Source organism: Apteryx mantelli, chromosome 31, assembly GCF_036417845.1.
Source record: "Apteryx mantelli isolate bAptMan1 chromosome 31, bAptMan1.hap1, whole genome shotgun sequence".
Classification (NCBI taxonomy): domain Eukaryota; kingdom Metazoa; phylum Chordata; class Aves; order Apterygiformes; family Apterygidae; genus Apteryx; species Apteryx mantelli.
In genome coordinates, this window is record NC_090008.1 from 1,635,943 (window position 1) to 1,659,127 (window position 23,185).

The 23,185-nt window shown below is 67.4% G+C and overlaps 2 protein-coding genes across 5 annotated transcripts; one reads left to right on the plus strand and one right to left on the minus strand.

Annotated features, from left to right (window-relative positions):
* The first annotated feature begins 3,700 nt into the window (after positions 1-3,700).
* Positions 3,701-20,178, plus strand: BCAN (brevican). 4 transcript variants are annotated; one of them, XM_067313367.1, is made up of 14 exons: positions 3,701-3,758; positions 8,745-8,837; positions 8,944-9,336; positions 9,837-10,011; positions 10,139-10,266; positions 10,351-10,644; positions 12,288-12,686; positions 13,455-14,249; positions 16,455-16,562; positions 16,713-16,871; positions 18,302-18,384; positions 18,864-19,008; positions 19,195-19,377; positions 19,668-20,178. In XM_067313367.1, exons 2-14 carry the CDS (start codon positions 8,753-8,755, stop codon positions 19,691-19,693), a joined length of 2,973 nt encoding a protein of 990 aa, XP_067169468.1. In that variant the 5' UTR covers positions 3,701-3,758; positions 8,745-8,752; the 3' UTR covers positions 19,694-20,178. The 4 variants fall into 4 exon arrangements, with proteins under 4 accessions (XP_067169468.1, XP_067169469.1, XP_067169470.1 ...); XM_067313368.1 differs by lacking the exon at positions 3,701-3,758 and adding an exon at positions 7,094-7,150; XM_067313366.1 differs by lacking the exon at positions 3,701-3,758 and adding an exon at positions 7,727-7,946.
* Positions 20,179-21,070: 892 nt separating this feature from the next.
* Positions 21,071-22,904, minus strand: HAPLN2 (hyaluronan and proteoglycan link protein 2). The gene is made up of 5 exons (XM_013951109.2): positions 22,817-22,904; positions 22,266-22,616; positions 21,935-22,051; positions 21,468-21,653; positions 21,071-21,354 (listed from the first exon to the last, which is right to left on the minus strand). The coding sequence occupies exons 1-5, from the start codon at positions 22,902-22,904 to the stop codon at positions 21,071-21,073; spliced, it is 1,026 nt and encodes a 341-aa protein (XP_013806563.2).
* Between the last annotated feature and the right edge of the window lie 281 nt (positions 22,905-23,185).

Here is a 23,185-nt window from a genome sequence, read left to right on the forward strand (position 1 = left end):
GGGATGAGCCCGGGATGGGGGCCACCTTGCCATGCCTTGGTTTCCCCAGCAGCGTTTCCCTTGTTCCCGAGGTTTGCAAGCGCCGGGGAAAGGCGAGCTGAGCCCCTTCTCTTCCCGGCTGCCTCCAGCTGCAAATCTCTCTCTTTCCAGATGTTGCACGGCTGGAGCCGGGAGCCCGTTGGGACCTCGCGGCGCGGTCGCGGATTGCCGCAGGTTTCGCCGATGGCCCCAGAAACTTGGCAGCCGCTGGATGAACATTTGGTTTTGCTCACGGCTTTCGCCCGTGCGGGGCAGGTCTTTCACGGTGGGGTTACGAATCGCTTCGTGGGGAACGTTTGGGGGGATTTATTTTTCCCAGCTGATTTATTTGGGGGGGGGAGAAGGGGGGGATAGGGTTTAAAAATCAAACTTTGGGGATTTCTGCAAACAAAAGAAGGAAAAAATCGTTTGGATAGTGACTTTTCACCAGCTCTTCCTCTCCCGGTGCAATGGTGGTTTTTCCCCTCCGGGGAGGATCCCTGCTCCGCCCTCGTCCCGTGCAATGGGGAAAAGAGTCGACGTCCCCCCCCCCCCCCCCCCGATCCCTCCCGAGGGCCTGGCGCCGGCTCGCTCCCGCCACGCGCCGCCTCCGGAGAGGCGAGCAACAGTCCCCTCTGCTGGCAAAGGCCACCGGAGAGCTGCCGCCGAGGCTCTCCGGGCCGCGTGTACCCGTCCCCAGCCCTTTGGGGTGGCCGCGTCCCCGGTGCCGGCAGTGCCGGCGCCCCGGCTCAGCTTCGGTGCTCCCCGAAGGGATCGGCTTTCCGGCTAATCTCCGTCCAGACATCCTGTCTGGTTCCCCCGGCTTGGGATTGCAATGCTGTTAAGCGATAGGGCCAGCACGGAGGCCCCGTCTTCTCCCCGTCTCCGGCGCTGCAGGAGGCTGGGAGATGGATCTGGGCCGCGCTCCTTCCTCTCTTCCTCCTCCTCCTCGTGCTCCCATGCAAAGGGCAGGTGGGGCACCAGCCGTCGGCATTGCAGAGGCCCCGGGAAAGCTGCTCTGGCTGCTCCCGGCACATCGTCCCTCTGCCTTTCCCCATCCATCCCACCTTTCCTGCTCCATCCCCCCCTGCAGAAAGCCCGGCTGGGTTTTCCCCTCCGGCGCTTTGCACCGTCCGCGGGCAGGGAGAGCTAAGGCAGCACCGGGAACCGGTGGTTGCTAATTAAGGGATGCTAATTGGGGCAGGCCGCCCGTCCCCACTGCCCTGCTTTTTTCCGCCAGCGCTTTTTCACGGCTCCGTTTTCTCCCTTCGCCCCGCACGGGTGCCGCTCGCGTGGGCACCCGGCTTCCCAGGAGCGGCCGAAGGGAGCCGGGCCCGAGTGCCGGCGCCTGCCGCAAGGAGGCCCCCGGGGCTCGCGGCTGCGCCGGCGCCTCGGCCCGCGTCTCTCCTCCCTTTCCTCGCTCCCCCTCTCCTTCCCCTCCTTCCTCCTTGGCCTCGTTCCCATGCCTTTTCCATGGCTTTTGCCCCGTTGTGCCCGGTTCTCCCTCGCCGGCCGCCCTGGGACCGTCTGGCTGGGAGACGAGCTCGGGGCAGAGATACTAGCTGGGGAGTCTCCCAGGGATGGGGGTGTCCGTGTGTCCTGGTGGGATGCTGAGGGTCCGGAGCCCCTGGGATGGGGGTGTCCATGTGTCCTGGTGAGATGCTGGGGGTTGGGAGCCCCTGGGATGGGATGATCCAGGATGCTGGGGGGTCGAGTGTCCTTGGGGCCAGGGATGTCTGTGTGTCTCTGTGAGATGCTGGGGATCAGGAGTCCCCTGGGATGGGGATGTCCAGGATACTGGGGGTCAGGAGTCCCCCAGGATAGGATATCTGGGATATTGGGGGTCGGGAGCTCCCCAAGATGGGGATGTCTGGGATGCTGGGGGTCAGGAGACCCTGGGGATGTCCATGTGTCCTGGTGGGATGCTGGGGGTCAGGAGCCCCTGGGATGGGGATGTCCGCGCACCCCCTCCCCTCCAGGCCTGGCTTTTCCCAGCTCCTGCTGGGATCTTTCTTCCAAACCACTGGAAGAGGCCAGTGGGGTGAAGGAGGGGGACGGGAGGGCCCGATAGCTGAGCCAACTCTGCTCTCCTGCGGGTCTGCACCCAGGGAGGGGAGCAGGGGATTCTCTGATGTCTGATAAGGGTTGTGCGCCCGCTGCCACCCTTCGCCGCCGGCTCCTCTCCCTCGGCCCCGGCCAGTGCCGCAGCCAGCGGCCGAGCGGAGATTTCCAGCCTGAGCTGCGGCAGCCTCCGGGCTGGAGCGCTGCGGCGGGCGGCAGCTAACGAGCCCTTCTCCGCTGCCCGTAATTATTTCCCGGGGCGACGAGTGATTAATTTTGCTCAGGAGCGGCAGCTTTCTGCAAACTCACCCAAGCAATTATCGGACGGGCTCGGCGCCGGCCTCCCCGCGGTAAAGGACGCTGCGCGCGCGAGAAAGTTGGAGCCGGATCCGGCTTTAACCCCCCTCCCCGATGCTATACGCGGGAAACCCGCTCGGGTGCGGAGCGTGCCCAGGACGCCTGGGCCCCGCGGACGGCGAGCATTTCCCACCTCTCCTCCTCTCGGGCGTCTGGCTGGGCTCGTCCAGCGCCGCAAGGCTGCGTTGCCTCTGGATAACCGAACCGGCGCTGGAATTTGGCTTAACCAGCCCGAAACGCAGCCAGCGCCGGGGTGGGGAGCGGGCGCCAGCTGGCGCGGCGAGGGCCCTGCGGGCGGGCGTCCCGCTGGGGCCAGGGCACCGCGGCCTCGGCACCCCCGGCCCCGGCACACGCTGCCTCCGAAAGGTGGGATTTGGGGATTTTGGTGTGCATTTAAAGCACTCCTCTAAGAGCAGGCTGCATCTAAGGATATATTGATTATTCCGACCGCGTGGATATGCCCCTCTTCTCCCCCACGGTGGCTGCTTGCAGGTGGGGAAACTGAGGCACGGCGCGGTGCTGAGCACGGCGAAGGCACGGGGGCAGCCACGTCTCGCTCCGCTGCTCCCGCGGCCCCTTCGGCTGCTGCGAAACCCCCCCGGGGGCCCTGCAGTCCCGCACGGCATCTCCAGGCATGGCAAAGCGCCGCTGGCTGCCGCTAGCCCCTGCCCGTAGCCCCCCCCTCCGCGGCCAGCCGAAGCTGCCGAATGCCGGAGACGACTCCAGCTCCCGGCATGGTCCGAAACGCAGCCCCCGTGGGATGCCGCTGGCTGCAAGGATGCTCCGGCCCCGGGAGCGTTCGCCTTCCCGCACTGCAAGCGGCGGCTGCTGCGCGAGCCGCATCGGCTTAAATAACGTGCCCGGCCGGAGCATCCACCTCTCCCCGCTCGGGATCTGGTGCTGGGTTTTGCCAGCTGCCAGGAGGGAGGGAAGGGGAGGGACGAAGCGCTTGCCAGCACGGTAGTAATTTTTTTTTTTTTTTTTTTAATTAGGGGAAGGAAGAAAATATAAAAGGAGGAGGGAAAAAAAAAAAAAAAGGAGGCGAGGACGCGGACACACACAGAGATCTCCTCTTTTTCTCGGCGCCTGCACTTATGCCTGGCGGAGCTCGTTCCCAGCCGTCCTGCCAACCTGCTGCCGAGCGCATCCCGTGCCTGCGCTCTCCCGGCGAAGCTGCGGCTCGGCTCTGCGGCGCCGCTCGGCCGCAGCCCCCCCGGCTCCCGGGCGAGCAAAGTTGCCTCTCCCGGCTGCGCCGCTCGCCTCGGATCCCGCTGCCACCGCCGCCTCGGGAACGCTGCTGCCGCCGCCGCGCACGGAGCAAGGTGGGATGCGCGCGGCGCCTCTTCGGGGCTCGGGAGCGGGTCAACTCCCAGCTCCTGGGTTTTTTTCCCCCCCTCCCCGGCTCAGCATTCCTGGGATGCCCAAGGAAGGGATGCTGCCAGCAGGGAGGGGTGGGGGGAGCTGGGTCATTGCTATTAATTCCAATGTCTCCTTTAACCTCTTTCTCTCGCGCTGCCGGAAAGTCTAAAAGCTGGGGCAGGGCGAGGGGGAAGGACACGCGCTTTCCCCCCGCGGCGGAGGATGCCGGAGCCGGCGCTTCGCGGGGACACCGGCGCCGGGGAGGTTTGTCCTTGGCACCGGGACGCTTCTGCAAGTTGGGATTTTTTTAACGGCTCAGCTCGGGCAAGCCGGGCTCTGCGGCGCTGGAGGCGCACGGCCGCTTCCCGCGGGGGGGGGGGGGGGGGGTCTGGCTAAGTTAGACGGAAAAGAGACTTTAGCCCTGCCCGGCTGCCCCGGCGTGTAGGAAATATAGCAAATAATAGGATAACGGAGCAGCGGGATCGGCGCTGGGCTCGTGGACCCGGGGCATCCCCTCTCCCTGTCCCCATTCCGCGCAGCCCCTGGTCCTACGGAGCTTGCGCTCTGCATAGCGGTGGCACCGGAAAGGGAAACTGAGGCACGGAGCGGGCAGGGGGCTCTCCCGGGGTTTGGGGCTGGCTTCCTCTTCCTCGCCCAGCCTCCAGGTCTTTCGGCTCCATCCCAGCCCTGCCGGTGTCCTGGGATGGGGGAACAGACATGTGCATTTTGGGGGGGGGGGGGGTTGTGGCCTGCCTCCTCATCCATCACACGGCCGCCTCCGTCCTGCCTGGCTCCGGATCTGGCCACGGAAAGCCCAGGCGAAACCCGGGACCTGTTGCTTCTCCTGACGGCTGCCGGAGGGGTGGGAAAGACCCGCTCTGCCCCTGGGATATTTGCAGCTGGCCTTTTCCTGGCTGCTCCGGCGGGTTTCCAGAGAGGCTGTGCAGTGTGGGGTCTGTGCCAGGTTTGTCCCAGCCCGGGGGAGCAGGACGCCTGGGTCCTTCCTCCGGGCCTTGGCTCCGTGATTTAAGGCCGCTCCCTGGGGATGCAGTGCAGGGAGTGGGTTTGGCCTGGGGAAACGGGTTTAGACTGGGGAAACTGGGAGCAGGCCTGGCTGCTTCCTGGGGGGGGGGGGGGGTGCTGCGATTTAGCGCCAGGGAGGTGCCAATCCAGAGGCTTCCCATGCCGGGAGGGACGTGTCGCACCCGGCTGCCATGCCAAGGGGACCGCGAGCTTGGACACCGCGTCTCCCGCCCCGCCTCGTGCCTCAGTTTCCCCATCAGTTAAACATTTCTCCCCCGCGGAGGGCTGGCGCTGGGGGACGTGAGCCGGCGTTCCCAGCCAGCGTTCCCGACCCGCCGCTCCGCTGGGAACCGTTTCACCTTGGTTTTCCTTGCGTGCCGGCGCGGTGCTTCGCTCTGCAAGGATGCGCCGCGTCCCGGCCGCGTGCTCAAGGATGCCGGGACCAGGACGCCTGGGCCCCTCAACCCCATGGAGGGGTGGGGGGGGGGGGCACATCCCCAGCCCCGCGCCGGCGCTGCCGGCAATCCGGCGGTGGCCGTGGGCCAGCGGCTCGTCTCCGTGGGTGGGTGCCGGGGGGGGGGGGGGGGCGGGCGCCCACCCCTCCTGCCCGGGGGCTGCAACAAGGACCCCCTTTCTCCGGTGCTGCCGAGCCCCGGCAGCCGGAGGGATCCCCCCTTCCCTCCCCTTCTCCCCACCTGCTTCCGGGCTTTTAAGCCGTGCCAGCTCTCCCTGCCTGCCAAGAGGCTTCCAGGGGCTGCCGTGCCGCTTCCCCGCTGCATCCCACCCCCCCCCCCGCCGCAGCCCCCCGGCTTGCCCGCAGCCCATCCCCATATCCCGTATCCCGTATCCCCCGCGGCCGCGGGTTTTCCCACCCAAAGGCAGGTGCTGTTTTCCTTGAAACGCAGCTGTGTTTTGCACGGGCAGTTTGATAGAACTTGGCCGGGTGAGAAGGGGGGCGGTGGGAGCAGGGCCGGGGGGGGGGCGTTGCAAGGGCGCAGGGGAAGCGGGAGCTGGTGGGGGAAAAACGCCGCGGGAATGGGGCAGCGACCTTCCCGGGAGCACCGGCAGGAGACGCCCGCTTGGCCCCCGCAGGTGCTGGCAGCGGCACGCCGGGACCATGCAGCTCGGTGCAAGATCCGTGCATGCACATGGAGGGGGGGGGACATGCATGGATGCAGCCGGGGATGCAGCCGGCGCTCCAATGGGGCACGTTTCCCCCCCCCCCCCCCCCCCACCCTGGGAAGCCGGCTCGCTTCCCGCCTGGAGCGGGGCCAGGCGCTGCCAGCGCAGCTGCTGACTCACTCTGCAGCTCAGCGTCCCTGGAAAGCCGCTCGCCCGCTCGCCCGGTCCCCTGCCCCCCCCCCCCCGCCGCCCCCCCCGGCTCGCTGCGGGCTGCCAGGGCACCTTGGGAGCCGCCACGAGCATCCGGCACGTGGAGGGGGGACGAGGGGGGGCCCGGTCCCCTCCCCAAGCCGGGCTCCGACCTCGTGTCCCCGCAGCCAGGTAGCGCGAAAGATGGTCCCTGTCCCCTTCCCCCCCCCCCCCAAAAAAAAATAGCCGCTCGGTTCCATTTTCCGCCTGGTTTCCCACGGAAATGAGGTTTCGGCGCTCCTGCCGCGCGCCCGTCTCGGTCGGTGCCCCGGCGCCGCCCCAACCCCTCGGCCGCCTCCGCACGAGGGCTCGGAGACCGTGAAGCGCCGCCGGGTTTCGGCAGCTGGGGAGGGGAGACCGTGTCCAGCCCCCGCTCAGCCCTGTTACGAGCCACCGGAGAATCTACGGGGGGGGGGAGAGGTGGGCGAGCCGCGGTGCTCCGAGAGCCCTTGTCCCTTTCCCTGCTCCTTCACTGCTTTTGGCCCCAATTTTCCCCTCCCAACCTATGGGCTGAAAAATTTCCATTTATGGCAAATAGCAAAAAAAAACCCACCCCAAAACCTCAAACCCGCCATCGGCGAGGCTCCTGCCCCGTCGCAGGACTCCGGGATCTGGAGCTTGGAGGGGAGCCCGGGGCCGGGGCGGATGGAGGGCAGGGAGAGCCCGGGTGTCCCCCAGCTCGCCCCCGCCGCTCCCGGTTCCTCCCGGGGCTCCGCGGCGCCTTGGGAACGGGAACGGGAAGAAAAGGCGCCGTCGACAAAAGCCTTCGTGGCTCCGCCGGGCGCGGGACGAGCCGGGCCGGGGCCGGCATCCAGCCCCCGAGCTGGCCCCCGGCCACGGCGCCGCGCAGCAGCGCTTTGTCTCGCTCCGGAGCCGTGAGCCTGAATTCCAATGATCCGGGCAGAGCAAGAACGGCCCCCGGTGTGGTGCTGGGGGCTGCACATCCGTGGTGCTGCGGGCTGTACGTCCATGGTGCTTGGTGCTGGGGGCTGTATGTTGGTGGTACTTGGTGCTGGGGGCTGTACGTCCATGGCGCTAGGGGCTGTACATCAGTGGTGCTTGGTGCTCGGAGCTGTACGTTGGCAGTGCTTGGTGCTAGGGGCTGTATGTGCGCTGTGCTTGGTGCTAGGGACTGTGCATCCACAGTGCTTGGTGCTAGGAGCTGTACGTCCATGGCGCTAGGGGCTGTACGTCGGTGGTGCTTGGTGCTAGGAGCTGTACATTGGCAGTGCTTGGTGCTAGGGGCTGTATGTTGGTGGTGCCTGGTGCTGGAGGCTGTATGTTGGTGGTGCTTGGTGCTAGGGGCTGTACGTTGGTGGTGCTTGGTGCTGGGGGCTGTATGTCCATGGTGCTTGGTGCTGGGGGCTGTACATTGGTGGTGCTTGGTGCTGGGGGCTGTATGTCCATGACACTTGGTGCTAGGGGCCATGCGTTGGCGGTGCAGAGCCTGAGGGACCGTCCGCCCAGCAGCCCTGGCGCATTGGCCCGGGGGGAGGCTCGGGGAGCGGCGCTCGCGGGGGGATGCCCGCGGCGAGGCCAGCTTCCCGCCGGAGCCGCCAGGGAGCCGGGCCGGAGCGGGCGATGCCGGCGCCGCTCCTGAGGCTGCCGCGATCGATGCAGCACCCAGAGCTCATCAATCGCAAAGCCTCCCCGAGGCTCAGCATCGCTGCGCTCCCGCCGGGAAACCGCCCAGCGCCTCGTCCTCGTTACAGGGCGCAGAGGAAACCGCTAACCCCTAACGAACCGCCGGCGGAGGGGTGAGAAGCAATGAGACCGTGCGGCGGCACCGCTCCGCGCCCCGGCTGCAGCCTCCGTCCGCAGACGCCGCAGCCGGCGGGGCAGAGCCCTTTGTGCCAAGCGGCCGGGGACATAATGGCTGCTTTGCTCGGCCCCGGTTTTCCCAGCCCGCGAGCAGGGAACCTCCAGCGTGAGCTGAATGGCAAAGAGGAGCCGTCCCGCTCCTCGCCTCCCGCTCCGCCCCGCGCTTTGTGCGCCGGCGGCGCGCAGCCCTAACGCCCCCCCCACCCCGTGTGCTCCTGCCCCGGCTGTGCACACGCGTGCACCAATGCACACATGCACCAATGCACGCGTGCACCAATGCATGCATGCACCAATGCATGCATGCATATGCAGGCACACATGCACAACTGCATGCATGCACACACGTGCAAGCGCCTGCTTGCACCCGCGCCTGCTCACCTCTCCCCCCACAGCCAAGGCTCGGGAGCTCCAGCGTTCTGCCTCGCTAAAACCCCACTATTAAAAAAAAACCCTGCTGAGGTTTTTAAGTGCGGCACCTCCCAAAACGCGGCCCGGCTCTGGCACCGTCTCGCCGCCCGCCGCGGGGCCGAGGGCTTGTGCTCAGACTTTCCGTGCCGCCGAGGCCAGGCTCGCCTCTGCTGTCCCCAAAGGACCCGGCTTCCCGGGAAAGCTGCAGAGCTGCATCGGTCCTTCCCCCGCGGGGCAGGTCCCCGGGTTAGACGCATCTTCGTGGCTCTGGTCGTGCCCAGATGCCCCGTTTTGGTTAAGTTTGCACCCAAATTGGCTTCTTGCAGGGCACAGGATGGCCTCGGCCCTCCCGCTGCTGCTGCTCTGCGCGTTCGCCCCCGCGGCGGCGCTGGACACCTTCGTCCCTGAGGACGGCGCAGGTAACGGTGCGGCCTCGCCGCTTGACGGCCCCCCCCCCCCGGGACTCAGGGACGTCCTCGGTGGGGGGGTCTGGCCGCTCACGGCCCCTTTCGCCCTCCCGCCCAGACGACCTCAAGGCTCTGCAGGTCTCCATCCCGCGGCGCCCGGCCCTCGACGCCGTGCTGGCGGGCGACGTGACCATCCCCTGCCTCATCACCTACCTGCGGCCGGTGCCCACCGCCAGCGCGGCCGGGCGCCGCGCCGTCCTGGGGGCCCCCCGCGTCAAGTGGACCTTCCTGGCCGAGGGCCGGGAGCTGGAGATCTTGGTGGCCCGGGGGGACCGGGTGAAGGTGAGCGAGGACTACCGCCTGCGCGCCTCGCTGCCCATCTTCCACCGGCAGTACACCAACGCCTCCCTGCTGCTCACCGAGCTGCGGCCCAACGACTCGGGCATTTACCGCTGCGACGTGCAGCACGGCATCGAGGACAGCCACGACATCCTGGACCTCAAAGTCAAAGGTAGCCGCGCCGCGGGGTTCGGTGCACCCAACGCAGCGGTGCGCTTGGAGCGGAGCAAATCCCTCTTGCAACAGGGTGGCTGGACTCTTCGTGGGTGCAAAGGGGTGGCTGGACCCCACTGGGTGCAAGGGGTGGCCGGACGCTGGTGTGTGCAAGGGGTGGCTGGACCCTGGCAGATGCAAGGGGTGGCCGGACCCTTCATGGGTGCAAGGGGCAACCAGACCCTTCACAGGTGCAAAAGAGTGGCTGGACCCTTTGCGGGTGCAGAGGGGTGCCTGGACCCTTCCTGGATGCAAGGGGCAGCCGGACCCTTCATGGGTGCAAAGGGGTGGCTGGACCCTGTTGGGTGCAAGGGGTCACTGAACCCTGACAGATGCAAAGGATGGATGGACCCTTCATGGGTGCAAAGGGGCGACCAGACCCTTGGCGGGTGCAAGGGGCTGCAGGCTCCGAGGATGCTGCCGAGCCCCCGGCGCAGCGCTCGCCGCTCTCTCCCGCAGGGGTGGTGTTTCACTACCGCGAGGGCTCCACGCGCTACGCCTACACCTTCGCCGAAGCCCGGCAGGCCTGCGCCAGGATCGGCGCCCGCATCGCCACCCCCGAGCAGCTCTACGCCGCCTACCGCGGCGGCTACGAGCAGTGCGACGCCGGCTGGATCGCCGACCAGACCGTCAGGTGGGCTGCGGACCCTCGGCGCTTGCAAAACCCCCCCCCGGGGGGGGGGGGGCGGCTCCTCGTCCGCCCGGGCTTCGCCTCCGCCGGGGCTCCGCCGCCAGCCCGCCGCTGTGCTCCCGCGCCCCAGGTACCCCATCCACGCGCCGCGCGAGGCCTGTTACGGAGACATGAACGGCTTCCCCGGCGTCAGGAACTACGGGGTGGTGGACCCCCAGGACATGTACGACGTGTACTGCTACGCCCAGGACCTCGCGGGTAATTGCGCCGCCGCGGAGCCGCCGGCCGCCCCGAATCGCGGCCGCCCCGGCTCTGACGCCTCCCTCCTCTCCCCGTTGGCAGGGGAGATCTTTTTGGAGACGGCGCCGGATAAATTCACCCTGGAGGAAGCCGCGGCGCGCTGCCGGGCGCTGGGGGCCGAGCTGGCCAGCACGGGCCAGCTCTACGCGGCCTGGAGCGGCGGCTTGGACTCCTGCAGCCCCGGCTGGCTGGCCGACGGCAGCGTCCGCTACCCCATCGTCACGCCGCGGGAACGCTGCGGCGGGAGCCTGCCGGGAGTCAAAACCATCTTCCTCTTCCGGAACCAGACGGGATTCCCCGACGCCCGCAGCAGATACGACGCCTACTGCTTTCGAGGTAAAGGAGCCCACGCCGCCGGGAAGGGGCACCCGGAGCCCCCGGCTGCTCCCGGGCAGGGGCCGGCGCGAGGTTTAGGGTGCAATTGCTGGGGCGCCCGGGCTGCATCCGCTCCCCCTCCCCGCCTGCGAGCTGTTGCACTGCGTGCAAAGCGTAGCGATGCCCTGCACGGCCTCGGTCCCGCGCGCCAGCCCGTCGCGATCGTCTAGCGATGCCCCGCACGCTCCCAGCGCCGCCCGCCGCTCTCTCGTGGCTGTTTTTGCATGCTCTCGATGCCGCACGTCAAGATAGGGAGGCCCTGCACGACCTCAGCGTTGCACGCCGCTATATCGCGACGGCGGAGGGATAACCTGCCCGGCCTCGACGCTGCGCACCGGCATATCGCGACAGAGCAGGGCTGTCCCCTGCGGTGCCGGCAGCCGGCTCGGCTCCCGCCGGCGGTGGCTGCTCTCCGCGTTGCGCCCTGCAGACCCCCGGCGCAGGAGCAGCCGGCCCCTCGCCTCCGCGGGACCCGCCGGGGCTCGGCTCCGGCACGGCTCCATGCGGCACAGCTCCCGGCTCTCCTCCGGCGGCGCTGGCTGCCGGCCAGGGGCATTTCCAGCGGGCTCTGCCGGCTGCTAGGCAGGGCTCGTGGGAGTTATTTTGAGCAACGGAAACCTATCGATAGCGAAAAGGACCAAGGCAGCGAGCGGCGAGCGGTGCAGAGCTCCTAGCTGCCGAGGAAAAGCCACCGCGGCAGCAGCAACGGGCTGCCGGGGGGGCGAGGACGCCTCGCGCCCTGCGGATGTGCCAAATCCTGGGGCTCTGAGGGTTTGCCGGGCCAGGAGGTTGTTGTCGGTGCAACCTCCGCTCACTGCCCCCTTCCCGGCGTGATCCCGGAGGGATCGCACAGCTCCGTGCCTCTGTTTCCCCATCCCTCAGCGGAGCGGGGGGGCACTTGCATCCCGTTGTCTCCAATGCCTGGAGCTAGGCAGGGCGGACCTGCGTGCTGTAAGGAAAGAGCCGGGCGCCGAGTCCCGGGCACGCGGCTGGATGCCGGCCCAGAGCCGGGACCCTGGGGCCAGGACAGGGCTCGGAAGCGGCATCCCGGGGCGGGGGGTGCCGGCGTGCATCGAGGCGCAGGGCTCGGCGGCGGGAGCGGGAGGAGAGAGCTGCACCCGGCGAGGGCAGGGCAGAGCGGAAAAGTGCTGCGAGCGTAAAACCCGACACCGCCTGGCCCGCTGCCCTCGGCCGCGGGCCTTGGCCGGGCTCCTGCGGAGGGAATTGGGGCTGGAGCGCCGCTGGCCCGGGCTCGCTCCGGGGCCGGCGTGCACGGATGGTGTAAACCAGCATCGCTCCGGAGCGCGGCTTCCCACCGCGCCGCCAGGTCCGGACGGTCCCTGAGCCCCACACTCCCCCCCTCAGCGCCCCTGGGAAAAGGGACCTTGCCCCGTGGAGACCCTTTTCAAGGGAGAAAAACGGGAGCGAGGACAACCGGGACCCCCCCCCCCAAACCCAGCGTTATCCCTAGGGAAGGCTGTAGGGCTCCGGCTCCCGCCGCGCCGGGGCATCCCGCTCCGCGATGGCCCCCCCCACCCCCCCCCCCGGCCTCTCGCCAGGGGCCGGGACAAGGCAGTAATATCCCACTTTCTTTCTGCCCACAGAAGGGACAAACTCTTTCCCTGAGGCTCCAGGAAAAAACCGAGCCAGTGATCCCGAGAGCCTCCACGGGATTGTTACAGTGGCAGAAAAGCTGGAGGAGCTGCAGCTGCCCGAGGCGCAAGTGGAGATTGAGTCGCGCGGGGCCATTTACGCCGTCCCTTTCCTTAAGGTTGACGCTGAGCTGGAAAAGCCGAGCTTTGGCCCCGAAGACGCGGCGGGGCCGGGGGCCCGGCGCCCCCCGCTAGCTGCCGCCCCTTTGCCCACGGCCCCGGGCGGCCCCGAGGCGGGCGCCCCGCTTAGGTGCCGCGCGAAACCAGGCAGCTCCGTCCCCGCGGACGAGGAAGGGCCCAAAGGGACGGGTGGAAATTGCCCGGAGGCCGGTCGCGAGCCGTCCCGGACGGGTAGGTGGAGGCTCCGCCGCGGTGCGGGGCCGGGGGCCGGAGGAAGCCCGAGGAGGGGGGGGGATTGAGGCGCCGAGTTTGCAAGGAGCGTTTGGAGGTGTCCGAGGAAAAGCGCGGGAAAATACCCTCCAGTTTGGGGCCGAGCTGCTCCGCTTTGCATCCGTCGGTTGGAGGCACCGGCCAGGATGAGGCACCCGTAAGCGGAGAGGAGGCTCGTGTAGATGCCTCCCGGCGTCTCACCGGAAAACGGAGCTGGTTTTGCAGGGAGCTACGCGCCGGGGCCTTTTGGGGGATCGTTACATCCCTCCTCGGTGCTAATCGCTAGGTGTAGACGTGCCCGAGTCCTCTTCCCCGTGCTCCCGAGGTTTGGGGAGCTCGGTCCTGCCCTCCTTGGCCCGACACGGGGACGGGGTGCCGGCCGGAGCTGGGAAACGCGAGTTGCCGAAGGAGGGGTGCCGGCAGCCGGAGAGAAAGGAGGCAGAGCCCGGACGTCGGTCCCCTCCCCGGGATGCCAGTTTGAGGGGGCGAACGTCACGCCGAGGCTCGGGGCTGCATCCGTCCTGCTGGGAAATGCCCGGGGGGGGGGAGATATCTTTTTTTTTTTGGGAGGGGGCATTTCCCGTTCAGCTCTGCCCACCCCGGAGAGGGGCAGGACCTGAACTGCTCCGAAGCTTTGCCGCTGCCGGTCCCATCTGCTCCGCGGGGTCTTTCTCACTTGCTGGCATCGGGTGCAAATGTCTCATGGCTTTTTTGACTTGCCTGTTGCAGAGGAGGAGGAGGAGGAGGAAGAGCAGGAGCCGGAGCGAGCGCGGGGCTCCTCGGCGGGCAGCGAGCGCGGGGAGCCGGCGGAGGAGAGCAGGAGTCGCCAAGGCGGAGACGACATCCAGCCCACGGAGCCGGCCGGCCCCGGACAGACCCTCTCCGTGCTTTTCCGGGCGGGAACGGCCGTGGAGGTGCCCACCGAACCGCCTGTGCCTGAGCGAGCCGCTGCAGGTGACGCTGCGCAGCTTGACGGGCTGCTCCGGCCTCTCCCAGCCACGGCGGCCGGCTCCCCGCTCCCGACGGAGCAGCCGGCAAGCTCCAGGGACGCCCAGGTGACGTCGCCGACCGGTGCCACTTTTGCAGCCTCGACAGATTCCCGGGAGCCGGCGCCGGGGGAGCCCGTCACCCCAGCGGATGGCTGGGTGCCCGGCTGGGCGAGCACCCTCGGCCCCGCTCCGGGCGGCTCCCCGGAGGATGCCGAGCTCTCCGGCGCCGGAGGAGCCGAGGGTCCCGCAGCTTCACCGCTGCCCGCCGCAGCCACGGTGCCGCTGCAGGAGGACGGCGAGGAGCAATCGGGGGCCCCGTGGCTCCCCACGGCCACGGGCCACGGCAGCACCCCGGAGGTGCCAGTGGCCACCGCGGCACCGGGACGCGGGAAGGACGGGAAAGCCGCCGGCGGGACCGAGGAATCTTCGGAGGAGGAAGAGGAGGAGGAGGAGGAGGAGGAGGAGGAGGAAGAGCCGCCCGCTCCCTCTGTGGCTACCGTGGAGGGTTTCCTTGCAGCCATTCCCGGAGAACCAGGTGGGACCCGCAGCGATGGCCTCACCTCTCCCCATCCCGGCGCCTCCGGAAATGCCTCCGGGCCGCCGGCGACCCCCAGCCCGGCGGCACCACCGCGGCCCGGCCGCCCCACGGAGCGAGCCGGCCGCGGGGCCAGCGGGAGCCCGGCGGGCCGCCCCGGCGCCCGGGCCGCCTTGGCTCTGGCGGCAGCCGTTTTGGCGGCTCTTTGGCGCTAGGGAAAAGCCGCCGCCTTTCCTTCGTGCCGGGCTTTGCTCCGTCGGTCTGTCTTTCTCTCTCTTCCTCCTCCTCCTCCTCCTCCTCCTCTCTTCGGCTGGATAAGGGAAGGTTAAAGGTCCGGAGAAGCACATATTTGTCAAACAAATTGGTCTGAGCTATGCATGCACTTTAAACCTCTTCTACTTCTGTGAAGTGTTTTAATGACTGTTTCCGTGAAAAAAAAGGAAAAAAAAAAAATCAAAAGAAGGCCCCAAACCCTACTCGGACTAACAGTGATACTAATAAAGGGAATTAAAAGCTTTCTAGAACAAGCACCTCGGCTAGCTCTTCCCTCCGTCCTCGCGCCTGCCTCCTCGCTCGCCGGCCCGCCTGCGCGGCCCCCACTGACGAACTAATCCCCCCTCCGAGCCCCCGGTCGCGGCCGGGCTCGGGATGCTTTCCCGCGCGAGCCGGAGGGTAGCGCGGGTTTTTTTTGGGGGGGGGAATCGGCTGTTTTGCACCGTCCGTCCAGCTCCGTGGAGGGGAGGGAGGTTGCAGAGCCGGGGAGGGCAGGCACCTTGCCAGCATCCCGCTGAGCCGTGGCGCTCCGTGGCCAGAGCGGCCGTCGGGATCGGGGACCGGCTGCGGTTCGGCCCCCCTGGTATCGAGGCAGCTCCGTGAGCTCTGGCCGCCAGCACGGGGCCAGCAAGCGCTGCGTTTCCGTCCCTTCCCGAAACAGCCCCGGGGCCAAGCCGGTCCCGGCTCCGATGCAGCTGCACGGCATGGTCCGTGCTCCTGGCGGCTCCGTTAGCTGCTTAATTAAAACCAGCCCCACCGTGATTAGGGCTGCTGCACCTCGCTAGCCCCCCTGCGAGCAAGCGCCCGGGGTGACGCTGGTCCCCAGCGCCCATCCGCGCTGCCCTTTGCACCGCGGCGCCCGGCTCCAGCCTTCGGAGGCGCCTCCAGAAAGAGCCAGAAGAGCCCGGGACGAGCAGCGAGTGCCCCAAAATAGCTCGTCCTCCCGCTTCTCCGCGCTCCGGCTCATTGGCGCTCCTCGGCACCTTGCAGCCGGATAATTGCACCGCGGCGGTGGCGGCGGGGGGGGGGGGGACGGGATGGGCGAAGCGAAGCGGCAGCAACGTCCTCGGCCGAGCCGCCCGCGCTGCAAAGGCCGTTAAACGGGGGCCATTCGATTAGCCGGTGTCAAGGACTTTGCTCTCCGCTCGAGTTGGCATCGGCGGCAGCCCTTAATCATGCACTTTGCAGCCGGGGGGGGGGGGAGGTGGCAGCACGCGCTGTGCTCTGGGCGCCTCCGTGACCCGACCGGGCTGATCCCAGCCGGAGAAGGGTGCCGGCGCCGGGGGTGCGGGCTGGAGGGGCCGGCAGCAGGGCTGGGGGCCGGCTGCAAAGCTCATCTTGCCACGAGACTTGTGGCCACGGCATGCTGGAGGGGTTTTTTCCCACCCTTTGCCACCCAAACTCCAGATGTGCAAGGGAGGGGGGGGGCAGCCCCATTGCAGCCCCCCCCCCCAGCTCCGACAGGGCACACGCAGCCTCTTCCATGCGAAAGCAAGCGCCGTCCCTGGACCAAGCCAAGGACCTGGCACAGCAATGAGCCTGCTGATGCACCGAGCAAAAGCAGCCGGCTCGTGTCCCTTCTCGCCCGGAAGCGGGGGCTAGCGGGGGGCCAAAGCCTCCGAGCCAGCCAGCTCCGAGCCCGGCCAGCTGAGCCGGGCGCTTCCCATGGACTAAGAGCAGCGAGAGCTGAGGTGGGGGGGGCCGGGATATGCATGTTGCCGTGTGCATGAGTCCTTTCCCTCCCTCCTCGTTCGGCTTTCGAGCACTTAGTGGCCAAAGTAGGCACCTAGTAGCCACCCTCTCTAGTCAGGCGCGTTTGCAAATCTGCAGCGACAAGGCCAGAGCCCCCTCCTGTCCCCTGCTGCCCTCGGGGTGCCGGGAAGGCGCCGGGTTCCCGCGGCCGCGGTCAGGAAGGGTGCGTGTGCCTTGCAGGTGATTGCATCCCCAACCCCTGCCTGAACGGAGGGACCTGCACCGAGGACGGCGCCCGCGTCGGCTGCGTGTGTCTGCCGGGCTACGGCGGGAGCGCCTGCGAAAGACGTGAGTCTCGGCTCCCGTTGCAGCCTTGGGGGTAGCCCGGTTACCCACCCGCGAGACGTAAATGCGGCGGATTCAGGTGCTGCTTTGCTTTTTGGGCCCCTCGATGCTGACCCTTTCCTCTCTCCCCCCCCGTCCCCCGCCACGACTCAGCCCTGCAGAAGTGCAGCCCCGGCTGGGACAGCTTCCAGGGAGCCTGCTACAAGCATTTCTCCACGCGGAGGAGCTGGGAGGACGCGGAGACCCAGTGCAGGCATTACGGGGGCCACCTGGCCACCATCCTGACCCCCGAAGAGCAGGACTTCATTAACGGTACGTGCCGCGCGGCGCTTTGCGTGTGCACACGGGGTGGGAAGGAGGCAGATACAATCTGGGGAAAGGCAGAGAAAATAAATAGTAAAGGAACTGCCCGATATGATGAGCTGATTGATGGAAATATGATTGATTGATAGCTTGGCTATTTAGAGGCATGGAAAGCAAGACTGGCAGAGGGCTGGCTAGACGGACAGGGATGGAGAGCCAGGCAGACGGATGGGTAGACGCATGGGTAGGTTACTACAGAGCTGAGTGGATGAGCAGAAAGATGGATAGCTGCATGGATGGGTGGACAGACTGATAGAGGTTAGACACGTTCAACCAAAATTGAAGGCGAAGCTATAAACCATGGGGAAGCATGCGTGGAAGGAGAGAGCAGGGAGGAAAGGAGAAAGAGGCCGAGCAGGACAGAGGAGGCAGCTGTGGTGACAGGGCAGAAAGCGAAGGGGCCTGGAGGGACACTGGTGAGAAGCAGGAAGGGCGAGGGAGAGACCAGGCAGGGACCTGCAGGGAGAGGACAAGCAAGGACAGGCAGGGACCTGCAAGGACCAGGCAGGCACCTGCAGAGACTGGCAGGACCAGGCAGGGACAGGAGGAACTTGCAGGACCAGGCAGGACCAGGCAGAGACTTCCAAGGACAAGCAGGGACAGGAGGGACAAGAAGGAACCTGCAGGGCCAGGCAGGCACCTGCAGGGACCTGCAGGGACAGGAGGGACAGGTTGGATAGGGGGACAAGCAGGGACCTGCAAGGAGAGTCAGGGACCTGCAGGGACAGGCAGGACCAGGCAGGGACAGGAATGGACCTGCAGGGACAGAAGGGAAAGGCAGGGACCTGCAAGAACAAGCAAGGGCAGGAGGGACAGGAACAGACATCCAGGGAGAGGCAGGACCAGGCAGGGAGAGCAGGGACAGGCAGGGACCTCTAGGAAGATGCAGGGACCTGCAGAGATGGCAGGGACAGGCAGGGACAGGCAGAGACCTCTAGGAAGATGCAGGGCCAGGCAGGGACCTCCAGGAAGATGCAAGAATGTGCAGGGACAGGCAGGGACCTCTAGGAAGATGCAGGGACCTGCAGAGACAGCAGGGACAGGCAGGGACAGTCAGAGACCTCTAGGAAGATGCAGGGACAGGCAGGGACCTCCAGAAAGATGCAGGGACCTGCAGGGACAGCAGGGACAGGCAGGGACAGGCAGGGACAGCGGGGACAGGCAGGGACAGGCAGGCTCTGCTGCCCTCTCCTGGCGAGCCCCGGCTCCGCCGAGCCCGGCGCTGCCGCCGGTCCCGCAGCGCGGCCCCGCTGCCCCTTCGCTGCGCTCCCGTCTCCCTCCTTTGCAAAAGCCCAAACTCCTCGGCTCCTTGCCCGAGTCCCCCCCACCCAGGCTCTTCGGGACCCCCCCCTCTAACCGCAGAGCCCTCCGCCCCCCAGATCAGTACCGGGAATACCAGTGGATCGGCCTCAACGACCGCACCATCGAGGGCGATTTCCAGTGGTCCGACGGGAGCCCCTTGGTAAGCCGGGGCCGCCGAAACCCCAGCCCTCAGCATCACCCCCGGGAGAGGAAACCGCCCGCCCCACACACACACACACACACTCCGCGGGGCAGCCACCTCCTCCTCCTTCTCCATCACTTGGAAAATATTCGCTTCCCGCGGGATGAGTCACCCGCCCTGCACCTCTCTATCGCCACCGCGCCGGGGCCAGGCTTTGGAGCGCGAGCCAAAGCCGCTCCAAAGCCTGGCTTAGAGGCAAACTCTTGGCCGGGAGACGGAGCGCCCCGGCGGCGCTTTTTAGTGCATCCAACCCGGAGGATTTGGGGCCTCCGAGTCAGGGCTGGCCCTGCCGGGGGGGGGGCCACAGAGATAGGGCTGGAGGCCGGCGCCCGCTCGCGGGGCGCTTTGGGGCCGAAAAGCTGCAGCCGTGCACGTGCCGGGGCCGTTTCGGCGCGGCGATAACCCCCCCCCCCCCCTCCTTGGGGCCCTTTCCAAAGCTCTACGAGAACTGGCACCCCGGGCAGCCCGACAGCTATTTCCTCTCCGGGGAGAACTGCGTGGTGATCGTGTGGCACGACGGGGGCCAGTGGAGCGACGTGCCCTGCAACTACCACCTCTCCTACACCTGCAAAATGGGCCTGGGTGAGCCGCGGCGAGCGGGGGCTGCCTCGCCGGCGCCCCGGGAAACTCCCTTCGGTTGGGATTTGTGGTGGAAACGGGGTGTGGGGGGGGGGGGGGGGCGAGATGTTGGGTTTTGGCGGTGGCCGGGTTGGGTTAGGGATGGCCACGTGCCGTGACCCCCCCCCCCCCCCCGGCGCCTTCCCGCAGTGCTGTGCGGCTCCCCGCCGGCCGTGAGCAACGCCCGCGTGTTCGGCAAACCAAAGCAGCGCTACGAGATCGACTCCATCGTGCGGTACCAGTGCCGCGACGGCTTCGCCCAGCGCCACTCGCCCATCGCCCGGTGCCGGGAGGACGGCACGTGGGAGCAGCCCCGGCTGGTTTGCCTCCCCGGTGAGCGTGCGCATGCCATGCCGGGCCTGTTTACACCGTTTTCCCCTGTTTTTGCACCGCCCCAGGGCTGTGGGATCCCGGGACACCCCAGCTCCTGCTGAGCCCGGGACAAATTTTGGGCTCCTCCATCAGCGCCCCAGCGAGAGACACCAGCACACGCAGCATATGGGGCAAAGCAGAGGGTGGCTGACCTCAACTCCCCCTTTTCCAGCCTGGAAAATAGTCTGGCTTCACGGGTTTCCCTTGACACGTGGTTTTGCTTCTTGTGTCCCGTTCCCCCCCCCTTCAAGGTCCGGCTCAAACCCCCGACGACTGAGCAAGTGCCCCAGGCAGGAGCCACCACCTCCCCGGGCCCTGGCGCGGAGGGGTACGGCACCGGGATGCCAGCGCCGAAACCAGCAGGGAAAGAAACCCCCACTTTTCCGATTTTGCCTTCTCGGCTGTTTTATACCTGTATAAAGAATTTCTAATAACTAAAGATCCCCTTCGAGAGAGTCAGCAGCGACCCGAACTGGAAAGCCTCACTTTGCACGCAGGGCATTTGGTTCCTGGAGTTGCAACAGCGTCAAAACCGAGCTGGGGACCGCGGGGCAGGGTGACGACACCGGCGTCGCCTTCGGATCCTCGGATCCTCACCCTGCTCCGTCCTCACACGGTGGGGACGGGGACGGCAAAGCCGTGGGAACAGAGGAGCCTTTGCGCTTCCCGGGAGAGGAGGGAAAAGCTGCCGTCCCGGCACACGCTGCCCAAAGCGGCTCCGTCCGTCCCCCCCCCCTCCCCAAACCACCCTCCAGGCTGCTGTTGATATTAAAACAAATAAACCGATGGCGCGGAGCGGTGGCCTGGTCATTTGGGGCAGCCCCAGCACGGAGGGGGGGAAGAAGCAGGGCTAAATAACTAAATAACGGGGAGCTGCGGCCTCAAATATCCCAGCACCCAGGAGGTCTCAGGGACCGGGCAGGGCTTGGGCTGGGATGTGGCTCCCGGCAAACACGTAGGATTTGGGGATGCATCACTGGTGCCGGGGGATGCCGGCGTCTCCCCGTGTTGTTTTTTTCCTCCCCGGCCTCCCGCACCTCCGTGCCAATCTCCGGTGCTTTTTATAGCCGTCCCACACTGCGCTGAGCAGCGAAATGCAGAAATCCCCGCGCCGCCACGCCAGGGACGCTGATAAGCCGCTGGCGAGGGCGGCAGGTCCCCGAGCGCAAGGATGCCGTGGGGCACCGTGCCAGCTCCTCCCCTACCTGGGACGGAAAGTCCTTGGCAAACTCCCCTCGGCGAGAGGCCAAACGGTCCCGGCGGGCAGAGGCCAGGCAAGAAGGCGGCTTTGCCATCGCTTTATTAATTGAGAAGGCGAAACTCCATTAGTCACGCTCGTTAATGCCCGGCTCTCCAGCGTATTTGCACCAGCCGGAGCCTTCGTGGCCATGGGGAGCGAGGACGGGGCGGGAGGGAGCGGGGACCCTGCACTGCCCGCTGGCGGGCTGGATCGGACCCTCTTCCCGGCCTGGCAAAGGGTCCGGCTTCTCCCGCGAGCCCCGAACGCCTGCCGAGAGCGGCCGAAGCAGGTGGGTGCACAGGGAGCAGCTCCGTCGCTCTGCAGGAGGATGCACAAACTACCCCAAACCAGCCCCAAAAAATGCCCTCCCACCCCAAATCTTGAGCCATCAGCCCGCCTCGCGTCCCGGCGCTCCTATCTCCCCGCGAAGCAGTACGTGCCGTACGTCCTCAGTTCCTTGTTGGGGAAGCCGAAGCTCCGGACGCCGGGGTCCGGCAGCCCCCCGCAGCGCTCGCGGGGGGTGGCGATGGGGTAGCGCACGCTGCCGTCCGCCAGCCAGCCCCCGTCGCAGCGGTCCAGCCGGGAAAACTTCCAGGCGGAGTAGAGCTGCCCCACTTTGGCCAGGGCAGCCCCGTGGTTGCGGCACGCCTGCCCGGCTTCCTTGAAGTTCAGGTGGCCGCGGATGAAGTAGACCTGGCCTGGGGGGTGGACGGAGACATCGTGGGTGAGGTGCCACCGTGCACCAGCCCCTGGGGATGTCCCCAGCCCCATGTAAGGGATCTCCGCCGCGGGAGGACAGCTCGGGCCCTACCGTTGACGGCGGAGGTGAAGCAGAAGGCGTCGAATCGGTCCTTCAGCTTGTCCCTGGCGCCGTAGGTGCGGACCCCCGGGAGCAGGAGGTGGCCGCCGCAGGGCTCGCGCGCGTTGATGATGGGGTAGTGGACGGTGCCGTCGAGGACCCAGCCCGCGTTGCACCAGTCCAGGCCCTCGGTCCAGGCTGCGCGGCAAAACCACACGGGCTCAGGGAGGGGACGGGGGCTTCGGGCAGCGCCGGGCTCTGGGGCTCTGCCACTCGCGGGAGGGAGCTGCCGTTCCCGAAAGAGCAGGAGCCCGGATGCCTGGACTCAACTTAGAGCGCAACCAAGGAAGCAGGGCCAGAGCTCAACCGTCTTCCCGACACCTTCCCTACCATGCTCCTCCCCGCTCCCTTATCCAGCGGGGCCAGGTTTTGGGGTGGAAAGAGGTTTGCTAGCGTTGCTGCAGGAAGCAGGGCCATACCTTTGTAGAGCTGCTGGTAGGTGGCCAGCCGGGAGTCCTGCTGCTCACACGCTCGCTTGGCTTCGTGGTAGTTGAACTTGTAGCGCCCTTTGCTGGTCTGGTAGGGGAAGACGACGCCTGGAGGGGACAGGGATGGAGGGTGATGGAGACCCTCTTCCCCAAGGAGGTTTTGGCTAATCACCCCCTGGGTTTGGGGTGCCGAGGAGGAGGCTGGTGTCCAGGCGAGGTGGCTCCAGGCTCCCGTTTCGGTCCTGGGACCCTTCGGGACGTGCCAAGCTCCACCTCGCCTCTCCCCCTGGTCCGGGGATCACGGGAGGGAGCCGAGGCTCACCCTCGAGGTGCAGGGTGAGCGAGACGCTCTCGTCCTCCAGCCCGTTGACCAGCTGGCAGCGGTAGCGGCCCTCATCCTCCAAGGCCACGTCGGCGATGGTGAGCGAGGCGTCGTAGCGGTGGCTGTGCCGCAGGCTCACGCGGGGGCTCAGCGGCCCGTAGTTCTTGTGCGACAGCCCGTTGGTGATGATGATGACGCTCTCCAGGTAGTTGGCCGGCTCCACCTTGCTCCATTTCACCCGGTAGTTGCGGGGCAGGGCGCGCAGCACGCAGGGCAGGGTGACCGTGGCGCCGCGCTGCGTGTGCACCACGGCGTGCAGGGGCTCCAGCAGGTACTGCAGGTGCGGGGCGGCTGCGGGGACACGCGGGTGGGGACAACCTCGGGCGCTGGCTCCGCTCCGCAACCCTCCTCGGGGCACCTTGGTGGAACCTCCTGCAGCCCTCAGTCCCAGCCCTGGCATCCCGGGTGGTTTCCAGCCGCTGGGATGCTCCCCCAGCGTCACCTCCCTCCTCCAGCCCCGACGCCGGGCAGCCGGGCCCCTTCCTCCCTACCTGGGCTTCCCGTCGGCCGCTGGTAGATGCCGGAGGCTGGAGGCGCCCCCAGGAGCCAGAGGGAGCCCAGCAGGAGAAGCTGGTGCATCCTTAGAGCCGGAGGCAGGAACGTGCCTGGGAGCGAGCAAAGGGGTCAGCGGACCTTGGTGTGGCGAAGGGGGGGACGCAAACCCCTCCTTAGAGGGGACAGAAAGATGCTTGGCTTTATCCCGCCGTGGCCTTCCCATCCGACGGTGCCAAGCGTTGCACGAAGCAGAGTGACAGTCCCCGATGGGGATGCCGCGGTGAAGGGACGCGCCCAGCGGAGCCGGGAGGACCAGCCCTTGCTGCGAACCCCGCTGCACCCCTCCGCTTCGCACCGCGGGGATG

Bases quoted from the DNA above. Each gene is read 5' to 3' on its own strand.
- BCAN (XM_067313367.1), top strand. From the start codon at position 8,753: ATGGCCTCGGCCCTCCCGCTGCTGCTGCTCTGCGCGTTCGCCCCCGCG. The intron at 12,687-13,454 runs GTAGGTGGAGGC...TGCCTGTTGCAG, and splicing joins TCGCGAGCCGTCCCGGACGG to AGGAGGAGGAGGAGGAGGAA. The intron at 16,872-18,301 runs GTACGTGCCGCG...TCCGCCCCCCAG, and splicing joins AGAGCAGGACTTCATTAACG to ATCAGTACCGGGAATACCAG.
- HAPLN2 (XM_013951109.2), bottom strand. From the start codon at position 22,904: ATGCACCAGCTTCTCCTGCTGGGCTCCCTCTGGCTCCTGGGGGCGCCT. The intron at 22,617-22,816 runs GTAGGGAGGAAG...GTGTCCCCGCAG, and splicing joins GCGGCCGACGGGAAGCCCAG to CCGCCCCGCACCTGCAGTAC. The intron at 21,654-21,934 runs GTATGGCCCTGC...TTTGCCGCGCAG, and splicing joins CTACCAGCAGCTCTACAAAG to CCTGGACCGAGGGCCTGGAC.